The sequence below is a fragment of the Mustela nigripes genome, chromosome 6 (assembly GCF_022355385.1).
Source record: "Mustela nigripes isolate SB6536 chromosome 6, MUSNIG.SB6536, whole genome shotgun sequence".
NCBI lineage: Eukaryota > Metazoa > Chordata > Mammalia > Carnivora > Mustelidae > Mustela > Mustela nigripes.
Genome location: NC_081562.1, coordinates 113,658,538 through 113,682,849, shown reverse-complemented (window position 1 = coordinate 113,682,849; position 24,312 = coordinate 113,658,538). Strand labels below are relative to the sequence as shown.

Sequence of the window (24,312 nt, the reverse complement as noted above, 5' to 3'; positions counted from 1 at the left end):
GATCCTTCCTAGTTCCTCAGCATTGAGATTTGTTAATGTTTACAGTACCCTTGAGATCAGAGCAAACGTGCTTTAGGAGAGTAAAAGCCACATGAGCAGTAGGAAGAGGGTTTTTGTCTCCTGTTGAAATAAATGCGATGTATTTGGCACACAAAAAATTTCTATATTCAGTATAAATTAGCATATAATTTTAGAAATTGATGAACTAAAAGGCATCTATTAGCAGTTTCTCATGGGCAGAGCTGGCAACGAGAAATGTCTACACAAGATATCATATTTGAATTTTATTATTTCAATAGAAAGGAGGGAAAAAGGACAAGCCCCTTCAGAGAACAGACTCCAAGTATTCAGCACAGAGAGGATATGTGTTTATTTCAATATATAACATCGATTTTCTCCTGGAAAAATATCGCCGGTATTTTCTTTTGGAGAGATAATCTAGTCCTTTGGGTCTAAATATCTACACCTAGAGAGAGATCACACTATTTATTCAAGTACTGGACTATCTCAAGACACTGCACCATACAGCTCTGAAAGCAAATTATGAAGAATCATCAAACATCCTGCAGGTCCAATGTGTGGAACATGTGTTTGTTGGGATATTTGTCTGAAAACTACCAACAGGAAAATTTAGACGGCACTCCGGGGAATTGTAATCCACACACCACCTTTTCTTAGCTTTTTGCAAGGCAGAATCAGAGGACTACATTTTCTAAGACCCGCCTTTTAAAAAGCTTGAGCACTCATCAGTTGAGTGTGACTTAGGCTTGAGATGAGATTTGGTAATAAATCATCAATAGTGAAGGACAAGTTCACACATATTGATAGTGGACCAGAGCTCTTGCTCTGAAGTTGTCAAAGTCGGAGTTTCTTATTTATCTGACATGTATTTATTTGGCTCAGAAGGTTGCTTTGGATATCAGTCCCTGTAGGATGAACTTCCCCCAAAACTTAGTGACGTAAAACAATATCATTTCATTTGTTCATGATGCCATGGATTAGGCATGTGGGCTAGCTCTGTTCCTCAGGGCATTACCTGGGGTCTCTCACGAGATTGTGGTCAGACAGGAAATGCACTCACTCATGTTTACTCTGAGCAGGTATGGCTAGAAGACAGGGACCACCCACGCCCTCCCTTGCTCTGTGTAGCTACTTTGAGCTTCTTTTCGTGGTGATTAGAGCCTAAGAGTGAGTGTTCTGAGTGCACAAAGGCCAAAGCTGAGATGTCTTAGGGGGCAAACTGAGAATTCACAGAGCATTACTCCTGACCCATTTGCCTGGTCAGCAAGTCAAGGCCAGCCAAGGTCATGGGCAGGGGCAGTAGGCTGCACCCCTCTGGGGTAAGGCCAAGCAGCATCGCAGAAGAGCTGTGGAGGGGGCATTATGGTCACAGCCGTTTTGGGAGATGTGGTCTAGCCCAAGACATTAGGCTGTCAGGGAAACCATTTCATGAGGGTGACCTTATGCTGGTCTTCCAAGTTGTAGCCTCCATGTGGCTCTTCCCATGCACACCACACTGTACTGATAGAGGACAGACACACCATCTAAAGGCAAATTTCCACTTGACAAGTCCATGGTTACTCCACACCACCCTTAGAATGCAATTCAGACCCTTGGCATGGCTTGCCAGGCCCTTACCACCCTGTCCCTCACCTGCTCCTCTGACCTCTCCACTTGAAGGCTTACATGCCCTGTTCTTCAGCTGTCTTTGGGGTAGCAGTGCTCCATGTGGGACTGTGTGCTGCCATGCCCTGCTTCCCACCAGAATCCCGTCCCCCAACACTCGCATATCCCCCATGTGCCTGGGGTCCTGCCATGATGGCACTGCCCCCACCCCAAACCCCTCCCCAACCCCAACCCCACAGGCATCTGTCTCTTAGTCCACCATCCAGCCCTTCCCCTTGCGAATAGGTCCCTCCATGAGCGCTTGGTGACTGATGTCACCATCCCAGTGCAATGGCAGAGCTGCGGGGTGCCTTCTGGATAGTCCGGAGAACCCCAAACAAGAGGAAGGTGGGTGTGATGAGGAAGGTGAGCTTGTGATAGAGCCTGAGTGGCGGGTCCAGTGCCACCAAAGTGCAGACAGAGAATGTGCTAGATGAGATACAAGCATAGTCAGTGGAAGAGAAAATTCCATTGGATGTGGGGGAGAGCCAGACATGTCGTGGTTAAGCACAAAGCAGTGCACAGAGGGCCTTCCGTCAGACCAGCCCTGTGGCCTCTGCAGAGATGTGCAAGGGGTGCCCCTCCAGGGTGCCCTGGCCCTGAAAACGGGACACCCCGATCTAAGCAATGTGTGACTCTTAGCAAGTGGCCAACCATCCCAAGAGGGCAGAGGAGAAGTTGAGCAGAGAGAAGGGAAGAGCCTGCTTCTGCAAAAGTGTGTGGGACTGTCCCTTGGGTGGATGCCTTCATCCCTGAGCTCAGTTGACTGGGTCTCATGAACATGACACAGACGGTGATGTGCTTGGCTTTGACAAAGAGGACCTGGTGTGACTGGAGAGAGGTGAGGTGACCCCTAAGCCCGACCAAGGGAGACTTACCTTGAAAGAACCCATAGTCTTCTTTTGACTGAACAAATATAAAGGAAGTAATCATCATGTGGAAATATTTTTGCATACACCAGCAGCTGCTCTGCTCAACTTCCGTCCATTAGTTCACCTGGAGTAGGTCCTCTCATTGTCCTCATTTTACAAGTGAGGTCATGGGTAAATTAGGTGGTTCAAGGTCACAGAACGCCTAAGTGGCAGAGCTGGAATGCCATCACAGGCAGCATGATGCTCTGGTCTCTGTTCTTACTCTGCTTGGCTAAACCTGAGTTCGGCAGTACACTCTAGCTACGGACTCATTTTTAAAAAAATGCTACCTGACATTGGTGTTAATTCTGAGAAGTGAGTTTTGAGAGCTCCTCTTCTCTTTATATCTCAATTACTTTTGGGGAACATTTAAAAATGGCAAATTCTATCATATGTGGACACACACATGTACATGTCTACACACAGCTATAACTTGGAAAGAGCTAGGAGAAGAATGTTTGTTTAATTAAAAGTGAGTGAGAAATGCAACCATATTAACATTCCTTGGTAATCACTTTGAAGTCTGAACTTCAGTCTTATGGGATCATTCTGGAAATTGGAAGAATGATGTATTGTTATACTGTGAGATACACTTAAATTGTTTCTAGCATTGCCTGATGTGACTGTGTAATTTGCTTTTTAGTCAATAAGTTGTCACATCTGTGAATCACTAATAGGGTTCACATTAAGGTTTTGATCCTTTTAGGTCTAGTATTTATTATTATTATTTGACAAATTCCTGAAGCCCAAGATTCTGAAAAGTTCAGCAATACCTCTATTTAAGAAAACATTACTTTTGTCAGTATTTTCCAGAGATTAATTTTTAAAATCCCAAGAAATCTGTACTTTATCATTTTTTTGTTGGGTTGCAAAATAAAATCAGAAACACAATAGGTGCTTCATATTTGAGCCAATGGACAATTTTCAGATGTTGAGCAATTCATTGAATTTAAATAATAGCCCTCAAAATATATAAATAGGAAACTTATAATAACAACCAAGGCACAGGACATCATGATTCATGATCTCAGAGACAGAAACGAAGTATCTACATTTTGTATGCCTTCTATTTTCACCTTCTCCTTCTGTCCTTCATGGACCCCTGATGTGCCAGCTTGCAGCCAGGACTTTTAAAGGACTTATGGATTCAGCCACAGAGGAAGGGAAGAAGCTGTGAACAGAACAGAGGGTGGTTTTTTTCCCCCCCTGGAAGTGTACTTCCCAGCAAATCCAAGGGTGACCACCTTTGGAATGCCACTTCCTCCCTGATCTCAAAATACCTCCTGTGACACTGCCAGAAAGTTCTCACTTCACTTTATTCCAGTACCTGAAATTCTGCCAACTAGAAGTTAAAGGCACATAGGTCCCCTTAGAAATGCCAGTCCTGGCAAGGTTTCCCTCCGATGTTAGAGGGACTTGCTCGTTAACTTAGAGAGGATGGGAATCTTCATGAGAAGGAAGGGTGGAATTTATTCAGTCAACAGATATGAATTGATCAAGCATATAATTGATTATTGGTCAGTGACTGATCTAGGTGTTGGGAGCACAGGGGAAAAACAGGGGCCAAGATCCTGGCCTGCGTGAAGCTTACTTTCTTTTCGAAGAGAAAGACAGTATAAATGAGATGATTTAGATGATGACAGTGCTGAGAAAGAATAGTGAGGAAGGTAAAGATCCAAACAGGCAACTTTCTGGAATGTGGCCTGCTCTTCGAGTACCACATGCCTTGTCTTCATGGACAGTGACGGAGAGGAAAATGGGATAGGGACTCACTGCCACAAAATTAGGGTTTTAAAAAAAGGGTGCAGACAAGTCCCGATGACATAGGAAAGGTGTCCTCTGACCTTCCCTAGTCCCAGATAACGCATCATTCTCATCTTCTGCCTTCTTCCTGGGGTCGCAGCTTCTTCTCCATTGCTGTCTTCCTGTGTTGGTACATGCCTGGCATGCAGTAAGTGGTCCATAACTATTTCTCTCTCTCTCTCTCTCTCTCTGTGTCTCACTTAAGGTCTGTTAGGAATCGGACTTTAGGATTCCTGTTAGTAATGAGGAGCTAAGGAGATACACCTTTTATTTCTTTTTTTTTAAAGATTTTATTTATTTATCAGACAGAGATCACAAGTAGGCAGAGAGGCAGGCAGAGAGAGAGGGGGATGCAGGCTCCCCATTGAGCAGAGGGCCCAGTGCGGGGCGCAGGACACTGGATCATGACCTGAGCCGAAGGCAGAGGCTTAACCCACTGAGCCACCCAGGCACCCTGGAGCTACACCTTTTCTTATAAAAAGAAAACAAACAAACAAACAAAAAAAAAAACAAAACCAAAAACTTCACTTGCACTGCCTGTTGCTACAATTCAGCAAGTAAGCACATGAGCAGAAGGAATCTCTAAGTTTGCCTAATTAATTCCCAGTTGTGTAGCCCCAGCCCTAATGTTTTCACTTCCTGTCCTCTTTGTAACTTCCACATATGCCACATCTGAAGGGACAAGCCTTGCTGTGCTTGAGAATGATGTCGGTACTCTAAATGTTTCACTGGGAAGAGAATGGCCGTCCTCAGTTTTTAAATAGGGCCTCTTATTGCCCCTTTTCCTTAAATCCTAAGGGTAAAAACCATCTCTGAGACTCTCCCCTAATTCTTAATAATACTTAGATGAAAAATAGTAAACTATGGAATTTTAGCATGTACAAATATGAGCTATTCTTCCCAGAATCCTCATGTTCAAGGCTAGGAGAGTGGGGTGTAGAGGTGCCAGGCAGGACATTCCAAGGTGTCACAGCTGGTTGGTGGTAGAATCAAGATTACACTGAAGGATTCTGGACTCCCACTGTTTAACTCTGGCTCTGAAACAACCTTCACAAATACGAGCGATCTCCCACGTCAACCAGAAAAAATCAACTTCAACCTAAAAATCTTGCCTCTGCTTCTGTATCAAGTGACTGTATCTTCTCAAGTGAAAGGGACATGATTCAGTAGATGACACTAGTCCAGCAAGCAGGACTAATGTTCCACTAAGAACATTATGTCCGTGGAGTCAGTCCACCTGTTTTCAGAGCAATTTCCCAGACCTTCATACTATGCCCGTGATGTCTACTTGCTGAACCATCAACTTTAACTTCTTAACCCCTATCTTTCATCTCAGTTTTCTGGTTGTGTTTTATCTAAGTCATCTTTACTTTAGTTGAGCTAAAGCTGTGGTTTTGCAAATTAAATCAGTTGTGGGTTTCTGCATATATCTCCTCTATGTGTTTACTAAGCCTTTTTTTTTTTTAATTAGCATTCTGTGTCTTTCATCTTTTTAGTTGTGTGAGGGAAGATTTGTTTTGCTTAAGGTTTTCTAAAAGCACATTCAAAACTATTTAGAAGAACACATTTAAAGAAACCAAAATGCTTTTTAAACCTATAGTTTCAGCCATTGTTGAACCCTTAAAAGTTTTGATGTTTGATTCTAATGAAGAGATCATGCAGCCTTTGAGCCTAGAACTAATGCTCGAAGCAGAAAAGATGTTCTATGTTTTTCAACATGGAAGAGGTTTTGAAAGGCGTCTCTTATGGCTGCTGTGGAAGAGGAATAGGTAGAGGGTTGGTATTAATTAGGAATCCACTGTATTTAGAGAAACTATCTGACGTTCTCAAACTAAAATACTAAAGAGTAGGGATCTAGTACGTAATAAGTAACCAGATAAAATTCATAGGACTCATTGCATGGCGGGATGGAAATGATGAGAGTGAAGCAGTCCTCAGAGTTGAGTTGTGGGGAGCTCGGGAGACTCAGTAAGTGGTGATTGCCCTGATCAAGACAGAGGAGAGAGGAGAGGCATAGGCATTGGGGAAATGGTAGAATTCATATTTATCTTGATTGTGCATGAGAAGCTGGTGGGACACCACTTGGAGAAGTCCAATACACAATTGAAAACATAGGACTGAAAGATGTGCAAGTATGTATCAAGAAAAACATACCCTTTGCAGTTATCATTACGTAGACGACCATTGAAGCCATCATTGAAGCCATCACTGTGGCTTCCCAATGGTCCACAAATATTTCTTTCTCCCTCTCTTTCACTTAGGGTCTGTTAAGACCCTAAAAAAAAAAAAAAAAAGTCCAAACCTGGATGTTATCCATAATATTTAGGCAAACCAAACTGAACCGACAGGTCCCAGAGGGTGACCAACGTGATGGGAGGGACAGCAGGAGGGAAGCAGGGGAGCTGGCCGTGTAATGTAGGGTAGTGAGGAGGAAGAGTGAGAATGAGCCAGTGATCTGGAGGCGGCATCATCACTGCCTTGGAGAGAGCAGGACTGGCAGGGGGGTGGGGGGTGGAAGCCAAGGGGCAGAACGTGGAGAAGCCAAGGGAAGGTGAGAAAATGAAAATGGTCTGCAGATCTTGGTGAAGAAAAGAGTCAGTGCCACGTCTGCAGGAGAAGCAACGTCAGAAGTTGTCAGGGGACAGGAAGCGGGAGCATGTTTGCAGGTGGGAGTGGGACAGAGGCTGAAATCACAAGAATGACAAGGGGGGAAGGGGAAAAATAGTCCCAGGGATGTGGCCAGGGCCACGGTCATACTTGGGACACTCTGGAGAGAAGAGAGGTAGAAATAAAGAGAGGTCGACCCAGAGTGACAGAAGCTGAGCGAATCTGTGTCTTGTGGCTTCTATTTTTCTCATCAAAACGGACTAGCCCATCCACTGAGGGTAGAGAAGAGAGAATTATGTTTTTGGAGACACAAGGAGAACAAATGTGGAATGGCCAGCTAGGAAATGGGGAAGGAAGCAGCCCAGGAATGAGATAAAGTTAAGATTGTTGGCAAATTCAGTAATAAATCAAATGCTTTATTAATACTAAATAAGGTGTTATTTGTTGTTTCTTATAGTAAAAATACACATAGCATAAAATTTACATTTTTAACTATTTTTAAACATACAGTGCAATGGTATTAGATTCACCACTGCTGTGATCAGTTTCCAGAATTTTCTCACCATCCCAAACAGAAACTCGGGACCCACTAAGCAATAACTCCCCATGACCAGCTCCCCCCCAACTCCTGGGAACTTCTGGCTGTCTGGATTGCCTGTTCTAGATAGCTCATATTTATGGCTTTTAAAGGCATGATGTACAAACTGAGAAAAAAGGGAACAACCAGGAGGCAATAATGCTTGCTATAATGTTCTGTAATGAAGAGGTCATTCTTAAACCATCCCCTGTCCCTTTTAATCTGCCCTGTGGTATCCACTTACAAAACATAACTATAGGGGTGCCTGGGTGGCTCAGTGGTTAAGTCTCTGCCTTCCCCCCTTCTTAGGGTCCTGGGATTGAGCCCCGCATCAGGCTCTCTGCTCAGCAGGGAGCCTGCTTCCTCCTCTGTCTCTGCCTGCCTCTCTGCCTACTTGTGATCTCTGTCTGTCAAATAAATAAATAAAATCTTTTTAAAAATAACTATAATATTGTAAACTTGGTAAAATGAATACCCTTAAAGAAATTCAAATTTACTTTGAAACCCCTTAAATTCTCCTTTGATGTCTGTTTATACAGTATCTGTGCACAACAACGGGTGCCTTTTTCCCTCATCCAAATGGTAGCAAAGAATTGCAGTTTGGTAAATATTTTCCTGTTTAGCAGTCTGTTTCAGAGGATCGCACTCTTCATCTGCATCTCTGTTGTCTGAAATAGAAGCTCCTAAAAATAGCTTGTATATGCATCACTTAGAAAGATGAGAGATTCTACTAGTAAGATACGCAAACAGATAACCGCTCTGCTTTAATGTCAATTATAGGTTATGTGAACACATCCTTACTGTTCACGAGGAGATGCGGATGAGTCGTTCTAGCACTAGACTCCGCTATTCTTTGTGGAAATCATTTTTGATTCCCAGTGAAAGTAACTTCGGATAGGAGACTTCCTGGAAGAAATGTCTGATACTGCCGTCAACCTCCACTTTCATTTTCTGTGACCAACCCCAGAAAGAGTCGACAAAATTCCCTTCATGGAGGTGAGTGATAGGTGCCTCTTCCTACAGCAGTGCCCAGGGGGTGAGGCCTCGCCAGGTGCCTTCTCAATTTAGTGTTCTACATAGAAACGTTGACAGCCAGGGGCACCCGGTGACTCAGTTGGTTCAACGTGCGACTCTTGGTCAACTCTTGGGTCTTGACCTCAGGGTCATGAGTTCAAAACTTGCACTGGGCTTCACGCTGGGCATGGAGCCTACTTGAATAAAGAAAAGAGAAGGGAAGGGGAATGTGAGCAGCCATGGAACCTCCCGGAGCCTTGAGGCTGACCGCCGTCCTCTAAACCGTGCTGACCACGCTGTCAGAAAGGGGAATTGCTTTCATATTGTTCCTCTTCTCCCAACCTTATCTCCTCTCATCCCATTCCAGTGCATCTCTGCTGCCCGGCTTTGAGCCCTCTTCCTCTCCTGAAGCTAGTGCTCTGGGGTTTCCTCTCGTCAGAAACCATTCCTTCAGAAGCCTTTGTGGGCTCGGGCACCCACTGGATTTTGCTGCTTATGTGCATCAGTCATGTATCCCAAAGAATCTATACTCTTCTTTTTTTTTTTTAAGATTTTATTTATTTATCTAAGGGACAGAGAGGCAGACAGAGAGAGATGGGGAAGCAAGCTCCCCGCCGAGCAGAGAGCCTGATGTGGGGATAGATCCCAGGACCCTGGGACCATGACCTGAGCTGAAGGCGGATGCTTAACCCACTGAGCCACCCAGACACCCCAGAATCTATAATCTTCTTGAAGGCGCTGTGTTTTCATCCACAGAATCCTGAAACATTACTGCTTTACAGATGAGGACGTTAAGCCCAGAGAGGTGAAGTCCCTGGGTTAAGGTCACACAGCTGAATTCAACAGACAGTTGAATTGGACATTAAAAGGATGGAGAGAGAGATAAGTCTGTTTCTTCCTCAAAAGTACTTAAAGGGGCTCATGCCAGAGTTTGTGGCTGTTTTTTCTTCTTTTTTTCCGTTTCTATTGCTAACTGGCACCTTCGTGTTTTAGAGACCTTTCTCCACACAAAAGACAATTCCATACTATTAGTTATATTTTGGTCTTAAAAATTATAATCACACTTCCTGCCTTCCAGAGATAATCATGATTGACCTTTTAGGTGCTTGGAAGCTAGTGACGCATTTACAGATTTAAAATTTTCGAGAGCAATTTGCCACTAACTACAATTACACAACCTGTAGTTTGACTACTTCGCACATATTCTATAGAAATTCTCAGACACGTGCCAAAGGAAAGATCCACAAGGATGCTTGTAATGGTATTGTTATTATAGCACACAAACGAATAGTGAACCCAAGCAAAAACAAAATGAAGCAAAACCCATCAAACTTCAACAGAAGAACAAATGTAAGATTTTCATAGAGAAATAGAGAGCAGTGATTCTCAAAGTGTGTTCCTGGGAGAACCCCAGAGATACGCAAGACTTTTTCAGGGATGTCTCATCTCAAAACTGATTTTATAGAACTACTAAGGCCTTTTCACCTTTTCATTTTTATTCTATCTAGTGGAATTTTCCAGAGACTGTATGTTTTGATAGCAACAGACTGGATGCATAAGTAGATATGAAAAGCTTGCTGTCTTCTATGAAGTGAGATATTAAAAAGATTTGCAAAAAGAGGATGCCTGGGTGGCCTAGTTGGTTAAGTATCTGCCTTCAAGCTTAGGTCATGATCCCAGGGTCCTGGGACCGAGCCTGGAGTCAGGCTCCCTGCTTGGCAGGGAGTCTGCTTCTTCTCCCTCTGACTCCTGCTCCCCCTGCTTGGGCTTTTGTTCTCTCTCAAATGAGTAAATGAAATCCTAAACAAACAAAACAAAACAAAAAGCAAAAGCCCCATTAAAAAATAGGCAAAGGACTTGAATGGACACTTCTCTGCAGATATTATACAAATGGCTAAGAAGCATGTAAGAAGCAGCTCAACATCACTAACCTTTAGAAAAATGCAAATTAAGATCGCAGTGAGATACTACCTCACATCTATTAGATGGCTACTCTCAAAAACCCCCCAGAAAAGAAGTTTCAGTGAGGTTGCAGTGAAATTGGGACCCTTGTCCAATAGGGAATGTAAAGGGTATACCTTCTATGGAAAACAATATAGTAATTACTCAAAAAATAAAAAATAGAATTGCAGCATGATCCAGCAGTCCTACTTGTGGGCGTAGAGCCAAAAAAACTTAAAGCAACAGCTCAAGGGATATTTGCACACCTCTCTTGGTAGCAGCATTATTCACGACAGCCCGTGTGTGGAGACAACCCAAATAACCATTGCTGCATGACGTACGTACAATGAAACACTATTCGATCTTGAAAAGGAAGAAAATTCTGACATATTCTAAACATGGAGGAGACTTGAGGACATGATCTAAGGGAAATCAGCCAGTTACAAGACAGACAAATAGTCGCTGGTTGATTCCGCTTACATGAGGGGTCAAAAGTAAGAGTCATGGAAACAGAACATAGAGTGGTGGTCCCCAGGGACTGTGGGGAGGTAAAATGGGCAATTGTTGTTCCATGGTTTTCCGAGTCTCAGTTGTGCATGCTGGAAAGTTCTAGAGATCCGTTGTCCAATGATGTGAATATCCTTAATTCCACTGAACTGTATTAAAAATGGCTAGGATGGTACCTTTTACGTTATGTTTTTTTTTACCACAATAAATGGATAGTTCTAGCAAGGCTTCATCTGACCCAGGAATTTTTCGGGTTCCTTGCTTTCACTGCAGTTATTGTTAAAATAGTTAATTAACTAAATCTGAATTATCTAACTCTATTTCTTGCTCGGAATCCCCGCTTCTGGTCTTTTACTTTCGTTCATACTGAGAGCTCTGCCCTTCTAGAATACCCGCTGTTTCCTCTCACCTACCTGAGTCCTACCTGAAGCAATCCCGATGGGTCGCTCTGGAGGATGCCCAGGCTCCACATTCTCCTTGATAGAATCAGGAGCCATTCTGAGTCGTTTGGATCCCTGCTTCCTTGAGGACTCAGCACACTTATTTCGTATACCACCTATCGCCTATCACTCATCTCATCCATTTTCTGTTTGCTCTTTGATCACCCCAGCTAGAATTTAAGCCCTGGAAGATGGGTACCAGTAACATCACTGTTGCTTATGTTTGCCTGCCACTGATCTTCGCACGTAGCCAGCACACAATAAGACTGGTGAATGCATGAATTATCGGATGAGTGGACAGATGGATCAGGGGCATTTTAAAGCTGGAGTTGAGCTGAATGTGGTAAAATTAAGTATAATATCGTCTCAGAACTCTGGTTCTATTTTCCCTATGCCTTACATATATTCCTTGCACCAAACCCCAGATTTCTTCTCAACAGCCCTATCTTGCTCTATCCAAGGAGGCAGTTCTACCCCAAGCCTGGGGCTTACTTACTATTTTTTTTTAAGATCTTACTTATTTATTTGAGTAAGAGAGAGAGAGAGCACAAGAGGGGGGAGGGTCAGAGGGAGAAGAAGACTCCCCACGGAGCAGGGAGCCTGAGTGGGACTCGATCCCAGGACTCTAGGATCATGACCTGAGCCAAAGGGAGTCGCCCAACCAACTGAGCCACCCAGGCGCCCTAAGGGGCTTACTATTAATTGGCACACAACAGCAGACTGCAGGTAGCAAAAATGCTAAGTACCAGGGCTTGCACAGAATTATAAGAGTAATGCCTGGCCTTTGATGTTAGATGTCTCTCAATTCCTTACTATTCTAGTTAGAAGCTGTGACAATATAACCCTTTTAAAAATTGTAGTAAAATATGTGTGGCATCAAGTTTACCATCTTAACCATTTTAAAGTGTGCAGTTAAGTGGCATTAAGTACGTTCACCTTGTGCAACCCACAGCCACCATCCATCTCCAGAAGTTCTCAACTTCCCAAAGTTTCTGCTCCCACTAAACACTAACTCCAAGCCTCCCCTCTCCCCAGTGTCTGGTAACCTCTATTTTACTTTCTGTCTCTATGAATTTGGCTATTCTCTCTACCTCATATAAGTGAAATCATAATATTTGTCCTCTATATCTGGCTTATTTCACTTACGAAAATGTCCTCAAGTTTCATCCACATTGTAACATGCATTAGAATTTTGTTCTTTTTTTGGAACAAAAGAACAAAACTTTATAAACTTTTTTTAAAAACCATTTTAAACTTTTTTGGACTTCAGTTGCCTCTTCTCTAAAATGGGATCAGGGGGTTTTAAAGCCCATTTTTTAAAGTTTGCTGTGAAGACCTACCAAGACCATGAGCAATGGCGGACAGTGCCCAACACAGTGCTTTGACTTAAGAGGCTGATCGAGTTTCCTTCATTCCCTTTCTATTCTATAAATTTCATGAGGACCAGGTGCAAGAAATATGCCTTTCTCATTTCCCTAGTTCCTTATGTCACACAACAGTGAGTGCACAGAAATGATCCTGTGCAACCAAATTAGAGAACCCCCTGATTTAGTAAATTAGAAATCCTCTGCCAGGGTCCCAGCATTATAAAAGTGACTATCTGTTTCACTCCTTTCTGCTCCTCCTCCTCACCCCTACCTATAAATCAATATCAGAGAGAATGATAGCAGACTTCCATCACTCAGGTAGACAAAGTTGATGGGATACACCATGGGATTTGGATCTCTAATAGCTTAAGTAAGAAAGAGTATTTGAACGGGTTATCTCCTAAATTCAGATGGTGAGGATAGGCTGAGAGCATCAGGGCCTAAGTTTTCAGTAATCTTAATTTGTGATCATCTTTTCACCTAAGTCAATTAGACATAATCACTGTGGAGTTTATTATAGTGTCACTCCCTTGTTGTTACCAGTATGTTCTGTGGTCTTCCCATTAGAATGACAAATGAATACTTCAGGGTTGACAGTGTAGCTGGGTCACTAACGAGTCCAGTCGAATCTGATGGAGAACCTTGAGTGATGTTGATTCTGGTAGAAATACAAAGCCTTCCAGGAAATTTCCAGAACGGATGTCAAGTGGCAGGAATTAAACTAAAAACAGACTCTATGACAAGCCGTGTAACTTCTTTCAGATTGATTTTCACCATTGTTAAAGTTACTGTGAAAGAATTTACTTCACATTCTCTTTTGTTTCTTAAAACATGGTTTACCCCAAACCCCTCTTCCTAGAGCTCCCTCAAAATATTTATTTGATACGGAAATATTTTGCCTTGAGAATTTCTTTTTTCTTCAATATGAATGAATGACTCCAGCCCTAATTTGTAATAGGGGTATGCTCAGGGAGAAGAGTCAAGTTTTTTGAAATCCTATATTCTTTTAAATGAATCTTACCTATCTAGCCCGAGATAGCAGTAAGTGTATGAGTTTATGTAGAAATCAATGTCAAAGTCTACTTTATTGTGTCTTAAGAAAAATTGGGCTGGTAGAGTTTGTGAATATTAGGCACCTAAAATAATATAGCTTTCCAGTTTGTTGAAAGTGAATGCGTCATCTTTGTTAAAGAGTAGGCTTCTGAACGTTTCAGAAATGATACGCTACATGTCTCAGGAAGACCAAGCCCTTAACTGATGGAAAATGAAGGAACCCTATATTTGTACCACAAGCATACCTTGGAGCTCTTATGGGTTTGGCTCCAGACTACCTGCAAATATCACAATAAGGGAAGTCAAATGAAATTTTTGGTTTCTAAGTGGATATAAAACTTACGTTTATGCTATACGGTGGTCTGCTAAGTGTACAATAGCATTATGTCTAAAAAAATCAATGTATATACTTCATTTTAAAATACTTGATTGCTAAGCAATGCTAACCATCATCTGAGCGTCCAGCGAGTTTTAATCTTTTTGCTGGTGGGGGATCTTGCCTCTGTGTTGATGGCCACTGACCGATCGGGGTGGTGGTTGCTGAAAGTGGGAGTGACTGTAGCAATTCGTCAAAATAACACAATTGAGTTTGCCACATTAATTAGCCCTTCTTTTCATGAGTGATTTCTCTGGAGCATGTGATGTCATTTGGTAGCATTTTATCCACTGGAGAACTTCTTTGGACAATTGGGATCAGTCCTCTCAAACCTTGCTGCTGCTTTGTCAAGTTTATGTGATGCTCTAAATCTCTTTTCCTCATTTCCGCCGTCTTCACAGCAACATCAGGAGGAGGGGATTCCATCTCAAGAATCCACTTTCTTTGCTCATCCATGAGAAGCAACCCTCATGCATTCAGGTTTAATCATGAGATCGCAGCAGGTCAGTTCCATCCTCAGGCTCCACTTCTAATTCTGGCTCTCTGGCTGTTTGCACCTCCTCTGCAGTGTGCCGCTGCATCGGCCCCTAAAAAGGGAGTCAGCCTGTCCCTTGAATCTTGGAAGCCACGCATTACCTTCTCTCTAGTTATGAGATTGCAGATGGCATCTTCTTCCAACACAAGGCTGGTTCCTCTGCATTGACACTCTTGTTTCTTGTAGCCACTTTCATTAATTATCTAAGACAGATTCTGGATCAGTTCCTGCTTCACCTTGCTCTTTTATGTTACAGAGATGACTTCTTTACTTTATCTTCATGAACCACTTTCTGCTAATTTCCCACTTTTCTTCTGCAGCTTCCTTACGTCTCTGAGCCTTCATAGACTTGACAAGAGTTAGGGCCTTGCTCTGCGTGTGGCTTTGTCTGGCTTGATCTTCCATCCGACTGCTCAGACTTTCTCCGTATCAGCAGTAAGGCTCTCTTGCTTTCTTATCATTCATGTTTAGTAGAAGAACACTTCTAATTTCTTTCTGGAATTTTTCCTTTGCATTCATAACTTGGCTAACTGTCACAAGAGTCCTGACTCACTAAGTTTAATCATGTCTAGTTTTTGATTTAGAGAGAGAGATGTGTGACTCTTCCTTTCACTTAAACACTTAAGTCCCCTTGTAGGGTCATTAACTGGCTCAATTTCAATATTGTTGTGTCTCAGGGAATAGGGAGAGGGAGAGAGCGGGACGAGCCGTCAGTTGGTGGAGTAGTCAGGACCCACGTTGATTGATTGAATTCACCATCTTACGTGGGTGCGGTTTATAGCACCCCAAAACAATTGCAATAGTAACACCGAAAATGGTTGATCACGCATCGCCATAACAAATACAACAATAATGAAGAAGTTGGAAGTATTGCAAGGGTTACCGAGGTGTGACACAGAGACAAGGAATGAGCAAAAGCTGTGGGAAAATGTGCTGATAGACTTGCTTGAAGCAGGATTGCAAGAGAAGCAATATCCAAAATACAATCAAATGAAGTTTAATGAAATGAGGTATACTTCTGCACTAAAACTGGAGACCAAAATAATGTGTAGGTCATAGAGAGTTGGCCATTTGTCTAAAAACAAAGGACAAAACATAATATTGTACAAATATTCTATCTTGTCTTTCCTTCCCGGGATCTCATACTTAAGGGTCACCCAGGGGCTCCCAAAGCATAGAGTATCTTAGCACTGAAGCAGCGATGGCTTTGGAGGCAGCCAAGGTAGGGTAGATCCCTGGTCATTGGCAGGGAAGGTAGGGATGCAGAGGGGCTCAGATCTCTAGACCCACCCTGCATAACGATAAAGTAGAAATGAACATGGTACTCCTGTGTTTGCTGTCTTGTCTTTCTCCCCAGATGTATATTGTGAATATTCTGTATGACAGATGCACAGTAAGAAAACTAAGTCTGCATTAATTAAATGAATTAATTAAATCACAATAAACAGTTCCCTTGTTTTAATTCTAGTTATTCAATTTCTGGGGCAGGTAAAGTAAGTTGTTAAAAATAGATCGTTGGAGGCCGCCACCTTTGAACATAGAAATTGGCTGGCCTGGAGAGTGGAGTGGGCCTTCTGTGCTAAATCGTGGCTCTTTCTCTTTTTAGCAGTAAATCCTTATGTGAGATGTTTAACCTCTGTACCTGGTTTCTTCATCTGTGAAGTAGGGTGATGATTTCCACTTTGCAGAGCTGCTTCAGGCATTTTTTTTTTTTTTCGGATGAATGTCAAGTACACAGTAGGTACTCAATCAGCGTAGCCAATCATGTTATTTCTAACTTGCTATTTCCATTGTAAATATCTATAACGTACACACTTAAACATATCCACTTTAGACTCAAAATAGGGTTAGCACTTCCCAAACGTTTACCAAGATATGTTCTCCAGAGATAACTCTCCGTCTAAGACTTTCTTGTGAAATTTGACACATATTCCACATTAATCACGGATGAGGGGTAGACTGAATTAATGAGGTTTTCTGCTTATCGTAGCGAGTGATAAAATGTGTTTTACTTACCCGAGGGAAGAACGGTCACCTGCCTTGCAGGTATATGCAAAAACACGTAACCCTCTTAACATGGGTCCAGAGATGACTTTTCCTTTTCCCATAATGAGGAGGGTTGACGTGCTGATTCCCAGTCCTGACAACTGCCTACACAGAGTGTAAGTCTGACAAGATCACTGTCACCTCAGTCAGGAAGGACGCACCTGGACCAGCACCGACCTGGGTTTTCCTGAAGAGTAGCCCCAGCGGGCACAGAGCAGAAAACCAGCCTCATCAGAAACTGGGCTCTGCTCGAGTGAGTGTCTGTCATCCTTCATGACAGTCTCAAGCGTCTGGAGGTGTATGTTTGCTTTTCTCATGTAACCACAAAATAGCGGTTGGTTTCTAATAGATAAGGGTGACAGAAGCTGCTGCCAGCTTGAAAATGAAGTATAAACTCTAGAATTTTGAGAAGGAACTAGTGAGTTTAGTCAGACAGACCTAGTTCTCACTTCTTCCTCTGCCTTTTTCCCAGCTCCACGCCTCCCCACTCTGTTTGCTCCTTCCTCCGAGCTGCGGAGAGACCCGAGCGGGCTCAGCAGAAAGTGTCAGGAAGCATGCGCCCTGCGGACAGTGTTTTCAGATGCCTGGGTTCCACCTGTGTGACTTTTTCTTCTTTTCTTTTTAAAAGTAAACACAGCGGGGGGGGGGGGGGGGGTGCACCAATTACTGAGCAGACGGAACTGCAGGACCGGCTTCAAAGGACAGCGGCAGGCTCTGGGTGCCTCCCCGCCAGGCAGTGAAAGAGCGATGCTCTCCCCGGAAGAAGAGTTCACTTCCTACCCCTGGACGTTTTGTAGAGCCCTGCACAAGGGACTCTAACTTAGGGAGAGGACGGCTTGGCAGGGGGGATTCCTTCTAGCTCTGAGACCTTCTGAATCCCTCCTGTCTTAGAACTGTTAGGATGAAAATTATAGACACAAAGTTACTCACATACATGCCCCTGGCTTCTGTCGGGCTGCTGTATCCATGTTTCGTTGCTCCCGTGAAATGTGAGTGTTGCAAGGAGGAAATGCCTATCATCCCTGCTCGATGAATATGTATTGTGTGAATGTTATGGCACAGAGCATTTCTATGTTATTCCTATAACATCGGAACGCAAGGATGTTCCTCCAGGATGGCAGGCTCCCATCGGCAAGTATGTTAGAATAGCAGAATGGCGAGCACAAGTAGCAACCCCCGCCCCTTAGAGGGCTGCGGCACAAATGGACTGCAGAGATTAATCTCTACTCCCGGGTCTTATAGGCCAAGAAGTTGAGACCCGCAGAGATGAAGTGATTTTCCCAGACTTGCCGGTTCCTCGCTGAGCTTTGTACTGGCCTCTTTTTCTTGGTGGGAACACAAGAGCTGGCCACAGTGAGGACTTCGGTCCCTTTGCATAGCCCAGGTTCCTGCCTCTAGCAGAGAATCGAGGAACGTGGTGATTGTGTTTGCTTTCCTAGACCTTGAACTTCATATTACAGAAATGCCCTTGGGCTCAGCATTTTAATAAGTTCATATGGAAATCAGATGTTACCCAGTGAGTAGGGGGAAAAAATCATTTGAAATTTGAATATGAATACTTTTTGGAGAAAAGCATAAAGAATAGATATTACTTTGTATGGGAAAGAGAAGGCTTGGGGGTGACTTTAATATGCCACATCAATATAAGCAAGATAATTGAAAAGAGTCCTAACTAGCAATTTTCTGATCTTCACTTAAAAGGGAGAAATAGGCTTTTAACAAAGCAGAAAGTTTTCTGTTTAGTTGTTTAAAAAAAAAGATAAAAAGGTGATAATCAGCAGAATTCGCAGATTTAATAAATTTCCTACCAAACTCACCTAATTTCCATTTTTTGTAGGTTTATCAGACTGGTGAAATACTAGGCTGGCAAGGGAGCATTTTGATTTCAGTGAGACACGTATGCAGAATGTCTAATAATCCTATTGCTCAATATATGGAAATGACTTTGTTGGTCTCAGGGTAAGTGGGAGAAGTGATCTGGGAGGTAGATTTCAGCACAGGAGAGTATCTCCAGCCAAATTAAAACTCTGTGTATGTGTGTGTGTGTGTGTGTGTGTGTGAGAGAGAGAGATAGGACTGTCCTGGCTAACTGCGCATCTAAGGAGTCACAGTATTTTCTGGAAAGAATTTTTATGCAATCTGTGATTCCAAATGCTGAACTCAGAATGTCCACAAGGTCAGTATATGTAACTTTGGACAAAGTTCTCCAAGTTCTAACATGTCACTGCCTATCACCAATGAGTCTCAGAATTATGGTAAAACAAAGTTTTAGGATCAACAGAGAGGAAAGCAGAGACACTAATTATCAAATGCACTAATATTTCTTCTCTCATGCGATACTGCGTCACTTTCAATTACTAAAGGTAAATTAAAAGTACATCCTTGATGGGTTGTTTGAAAACAGTTCAGTTAAAGGTTGACAGGGAGCCTAGAATCGGACATTGGAGGTTTGTTCTTGTTCCAACTCCAACCTCCCTCTAAGCAGCAGAGAGAGACACACGTCACCTTGGCGACAGCATTACGGCATCACCGCAAAGCAAGGAAATTCTCAGTTTTTGTGCTGCCTGGGTTCTCTGAAAGCAGAAAGAACCAGAGTCTTGAGGACTCTGGGGAGCAGTCTTGGTTTTAAAGAGCCATTCTTCATCCTCAAACCCAGTCATGCCAACTGCATATTTGAAACCAAGCATTGAACGTTTCCCCATGGAACAGCTTCTATAAGACGCTTCTCGTCTGTCTGCTAAGAGTCATTCCCATTAGAACGCCGTCTTCTCCAGTCAGAAGCCAGCCTGGATTTCTTAGCTTACTGCAGACCCAGCAGAGACATAGCTGCAGTTGGTGTAGACGGGTTGCGCCAGACTTGCCTACCCATGTCCTGCTGCTCCCAAAGTCAGCCATCCCTGGTCCTGGTCCTATGACCCCAGAAGTCGGATGGCAGTAGATATGCTCCCTAGACAAGCTCCAGAGTCTAATCAGCCCAGCAAGATAAGAGGGCATTTCAGTCAGGAAACTACAGGCAGACTCTGGGGGATGCTGGCAGAAGCCACGGTCCCAGTCTTGCACCTGCCGGAGGTGATGTGCGCAGTTCTTCTGGGGAGAGAAGGTCCAGGGAGAAAATCTCTCTCCCCCATCTCTGCCTTCCTGTTTGTATGAAGGCCAGATGTTCTGTTTCTGTCACTGTGTTTTAAGCCATACCATCACCAGGGTGGAAGCAAGGAACTACAGAGGCCCCAGAGGAGGAAGCGTGGGTAGGGTGTCACCATGGATGCGGAACCAGAAAAGGCAGAATTGCTCCTGCTTCCCTGACCAACTTTGCAAAGACAGGAAGTGTGGCTTCATTACTGGGATCAACTCAGATGAAGGTATCCCTTGAGGACCTTAGAGAAGCATTAGATGAATAATACCTTTTAATCATCCTGTCTTCACTGTGAAGACCAGCTGCGGAGAACGCGGTGGGAACCCAGAGGTTTCTCAACAAAGATGTCAACATAACTCTCTCAGTCAGATGTAATTAAAAATAATTACTTACAGAACAGAACTGAGCTTACAGGAAATCAAAGAACTATGTGTCTTTCGGAAAAGACCCCGTAAAGGGGAGAGAATGTTTACAGCAGAGGGCACTCAGGTCAGCCTCTGTGGCACTTGACTTCCAGTCCCCCACTCCACCACGATTAGCTATGCGACCTTCAACATAATGTCCTCACCTCCCTGAGCCTATTTTCCTGTCTCTAAAAATGGGTAAGAACACCAACTTGAATATGTTAGAAGACCACAGTATTCAAATGGGGGAAACGTATGTGAAATCGTTTTGAGTAAATGTCAGATTTTGCTATCCCTGATTCTTAATCATTTCCTGGAGAGGTAAACTGAGGTACAGATTAATGAAACGGCATATTGCTTTTGATTCTTTTTAGAACAAGATGAAATGTTGGTTTTAAAAAAAACAGTGAGAGAGAAGAAGAATCCCCCACTTCTCTAGAGCCATTCACAAATCCCCCAGTGAAGAGCCGAGAGTACTCAGCCCTTCTCCACGCCCCTCACCCCACATGCCTCAGGACCCATCTGTCTGTCCCGTAGGCATGACCAGCCTACTGCAGTGGACACCTGACCAGTGCTCACTCCTCTCTGAGCCCTGGGGAAGGGAGACATTGAGAATTAGGGGCAGGGGTATTTTCAAGATACTGTAGGTTTGGTTTTGTTTCAAGGAGGAAAGGGCTGTGTCCCACAGCTCATGCTTTTGCTTCTTGCAGCCCAAGAGCATGACGGAGGTTCTAAGTCTACAAAGTGTTTCCTTCTGCTTTCTCTCCCAAAGGTCTTCCCCCGGCAAATTTGAATTTCAAATGTTTAAACCTCGGGAAAATATCTGTACCCAGAAGATAGTTCGTGGTTGTTTTACACTGTTCGTTGCGGGGATGGGAATATGACACTGATGCCAGATGCCCCACGGGACTACCATTGTCACGTCCTCTTTCTTGGGAGCAGGACAGGGAGAATTGGCTGGTCATTCTGAAGGCAGACAAGAGGAAGGAGCAGAGAGGGGAGGAGGACTTTGTAGAGTAGAAGAATAAAATTCTGTTTTGTTATCAGGATGATTACTGTTCACAAAATGCTTTCTGTTCTATTCTTACTTCTTACTAAAGTCTTGGGAAGTGCAGTATTCATTAGTCTCTATGTTTGGCTGATGTTCCAGAACTCCAAAATGACAGTGGTGTAAGCTTGACAGCTAACTTCCCTCCCATCTGAGAATCCAGACTCAGGTGGCCAAACACGTGGCCAACATGAATGCCAAGGTGACTCAGTGCCACCACCTCCACATTCTAGCCAGTGGCAGGAGGCAGGTGGGCCCAACCCGGAGGATGAGCGTCAGCAAGACTTACCCATCATGGGCCACATCCAGCTCCAAGAGAATCGAAGGGAATGGATCAGGGGGCAGCTCTCTATCTCTGTGCCTGCCCCGACCTTCACATGCCCCTTTTTGGAGACCACCATTTGCACATGTTCTTCTTCTTGTCCTCATCCTCATTTTTCTCAGTTGACCTTCCCCAGCATCGCTGTCCCCTGCCCTGTCTCCATTCCCACTCCCAGCCCCGTCCTCTTTTCCTGCTGTACCTCTCTTCTCCATGCTCAGCATCACCTGCCCGGCTCATCTCCCAACCTCTGCTACCTCCCCAGAGTCCTTCCCCACACCCTTACTCTCACCACCCTTGGCCATGGGACCCCTCAGGTGTCCTGGAGCTAGGGAAGGACCTGATCCCACTGCTGAGTAAACAAAGAACTTCTCACCGGACTTCCCCAAGCTGTCTTAGGTTGTGTTCTCCAACTCCAAATGGGAGGTTGGGATGCATTGCCTGGTAAATCCATTGGAAATCCACTGTAGGTGGTTTCAGGGTATCATCTAGTACTTTAGAAAATGTGCATGTGCGGCTTCAGCATGGGTAACACTTCTATGGGGGAAAAAGTCTATTCTCTGACCTAAACAAGTTACTTATTAATGGACTTAGAGACCACTACTCTTTCCTAAATGAGGAATCCCTATTATAAGAATTGGAATAGCCTTGAAATCAAGAGCTATGACTTCGTGGTCTTAGTGCTTCCCCATGACATGTCATCCATAGGGTGCCCCCTCATCAGGTGGTATTAAACAAAAGAATGACTTCTTGAATTGCCGAATGTTACCAAGGCTGGGGGATCTGAATGCAGGCCCAGTGATATCTGGGGCCAGGTCAGCAGAGGCCTTGCCATGGAAAGGGACAAGATATGGAATCAGAGGACACAGGCCCCATCATACATCTTCTGTAATCTTGAAGAAAGTCCTTACTTCCACCAGCATCCGCTCTCCCTTCTCTGCAATGGGAACATTCATCCCACTCTATGTAACTGTTAGGAATGAAAGAGGAACCAGTATATGAAAAAGCAGTTTTCCCTTTTGGTTATCCAAGATCATTTTACAAAATCTGAATTGTGAACTCCTCAAAAGTAACTACTTAAAATCACCTAAAATCCAGTCCACCCAGTGATAGCATTTTGGTTCAGATTTTTTTCCCACCAAAGATTTCCAGGAAACAAACTGAGGGTTTTAGAAGGGAGAGGGGCAGTGTGGGAGGGGTGAGCCTGGTGATGGGTATTAAGGAGGGCACAGATCGCATGCTAACAATGAATCATGAAACCCTACATCAAAAATTAATGATGGAGGGGCACCTGGGTGGCTCAGTGGCTTAAAGCCTCTGCCTTCAGCTCAGGTCATGATCCTAGGGTCTTGGGATCGAGCCCCGCATTGGGCTCTCTGCTCAGCAGGGAGCCTGCTTCCCCCTCTCTCTCTCTGCCTGCCTCTCTGCCTGCCTGTGATCTCTGTCAAATAAATAAATACAAAAAAAGAGAATTAATGATGGATGACATGGTGACACAATTAAAAAAATAGATTTATGCATGTAAATTTATATCTTTTTAAATGAGTTCCTATTAAACATATATAGTATATATATGCTGTGGTTAGTACATACCATTTCTTAATTAACACATGATATATTATTTGTTTCAGGGGTACATGTTTAGTACATCCCTTTTTTAGCTTAACTCTATCCTATAAATATCTTTATTGTAGTGAATAACAATCTACTGGTTGTAAAATATTCCATTGTAGTTATTTGCTATAATATACTCCAAAATATCATATTTTTGGACATTAAGGATGTTTCTGGGTATATCATTATTAAGCAATGCCTCAGTGGGCATTCTTGTATGTGTGCCTTCATATACTTGCCTCATTTTAAAGTCATTTGATACATATTTTCTTCCATAAAGATTGGACATGTCCCTTCTCCAAGCCATTATGACCAGATCTGTTTCCAAATTTATACTTTATAAAGGTAATAAACTTATACACTGTATATTGCAAAATATTCCCAATAATCTGTATGTTGGGGGAAGAACATTAACAGTTACATTTAGTGTAAAAAATCGATCATAAGTAGCCCATCTCAGGTTTGCTACAAAATTACTTCATACTACAGAATGATTTCTTTTCTATTTTCTCAGCATTTTAGATTTTGGAATTATAGAGAAGGGATTATGAAGCTGGCCAATTTACATTTCTTCTATTTCTAGTGAAGTTGACCTTTTTCATATTTTATTCACCCTTCATAATATTTATTTTGTGAGATGTCTGCTCTCAAACTTTGTCAGTCTTTTTCAGTAGGTAAATAGTATTTCATTATTAGATTTTTCTCTTTTCATTGATGTTTAATAGCTTTTCACATATTTGTCAAATATTTTGCTGCATACATTACAATTGTGTCTCCTGCTTTGTTGTTTTATACTTTGTTAAGTATAACAAAGTATACATTTTTAGGTAACATAGTATAGAAATTTATTCCTTTCTGGAGCTGGTCTGTGGTATCATGTTTGAGAATTAGGGTATATCATACATTAATTCCAAAGGATATAATTGTTAATCTACATATCTAATTCTTTTAG

At 43.1% G+C, this 24,312-nt stretch overlaps 1 protein-coding gene across 4 annotated transcripts in view; it reads left to right on the top strand.

Annotated features, from left to right (window-relative positions):
* The window catches only part of PRKCQ (protein kinase C theta), a 179,689-nt gene that overhangs the window by 13,300 nt on the left and 142,077 nt on the right, over window positions 1-24,312 (top strand). For 2 of the 4 annotated variants that reach the window (XM_059404042.1, XM_059404044.1), the window contains exon 2: window positions 8,344-8,559. The exons of the other annotated variants lie outside the window; for them this stretch is intronic. In XM_059404042.1, coding sequence (XP_059260025.1) covers window positions 8,554-8,559 — 6 coding nt within the window. In that variant the 5' untranslated portion in view covers window positions 8,344-8,553. The remainder of the gene's footprint in view (window positions 1-8,343; window positions 8,560-24,312) is intronic. 4 annotated transcript variants of the gene reach the window in all.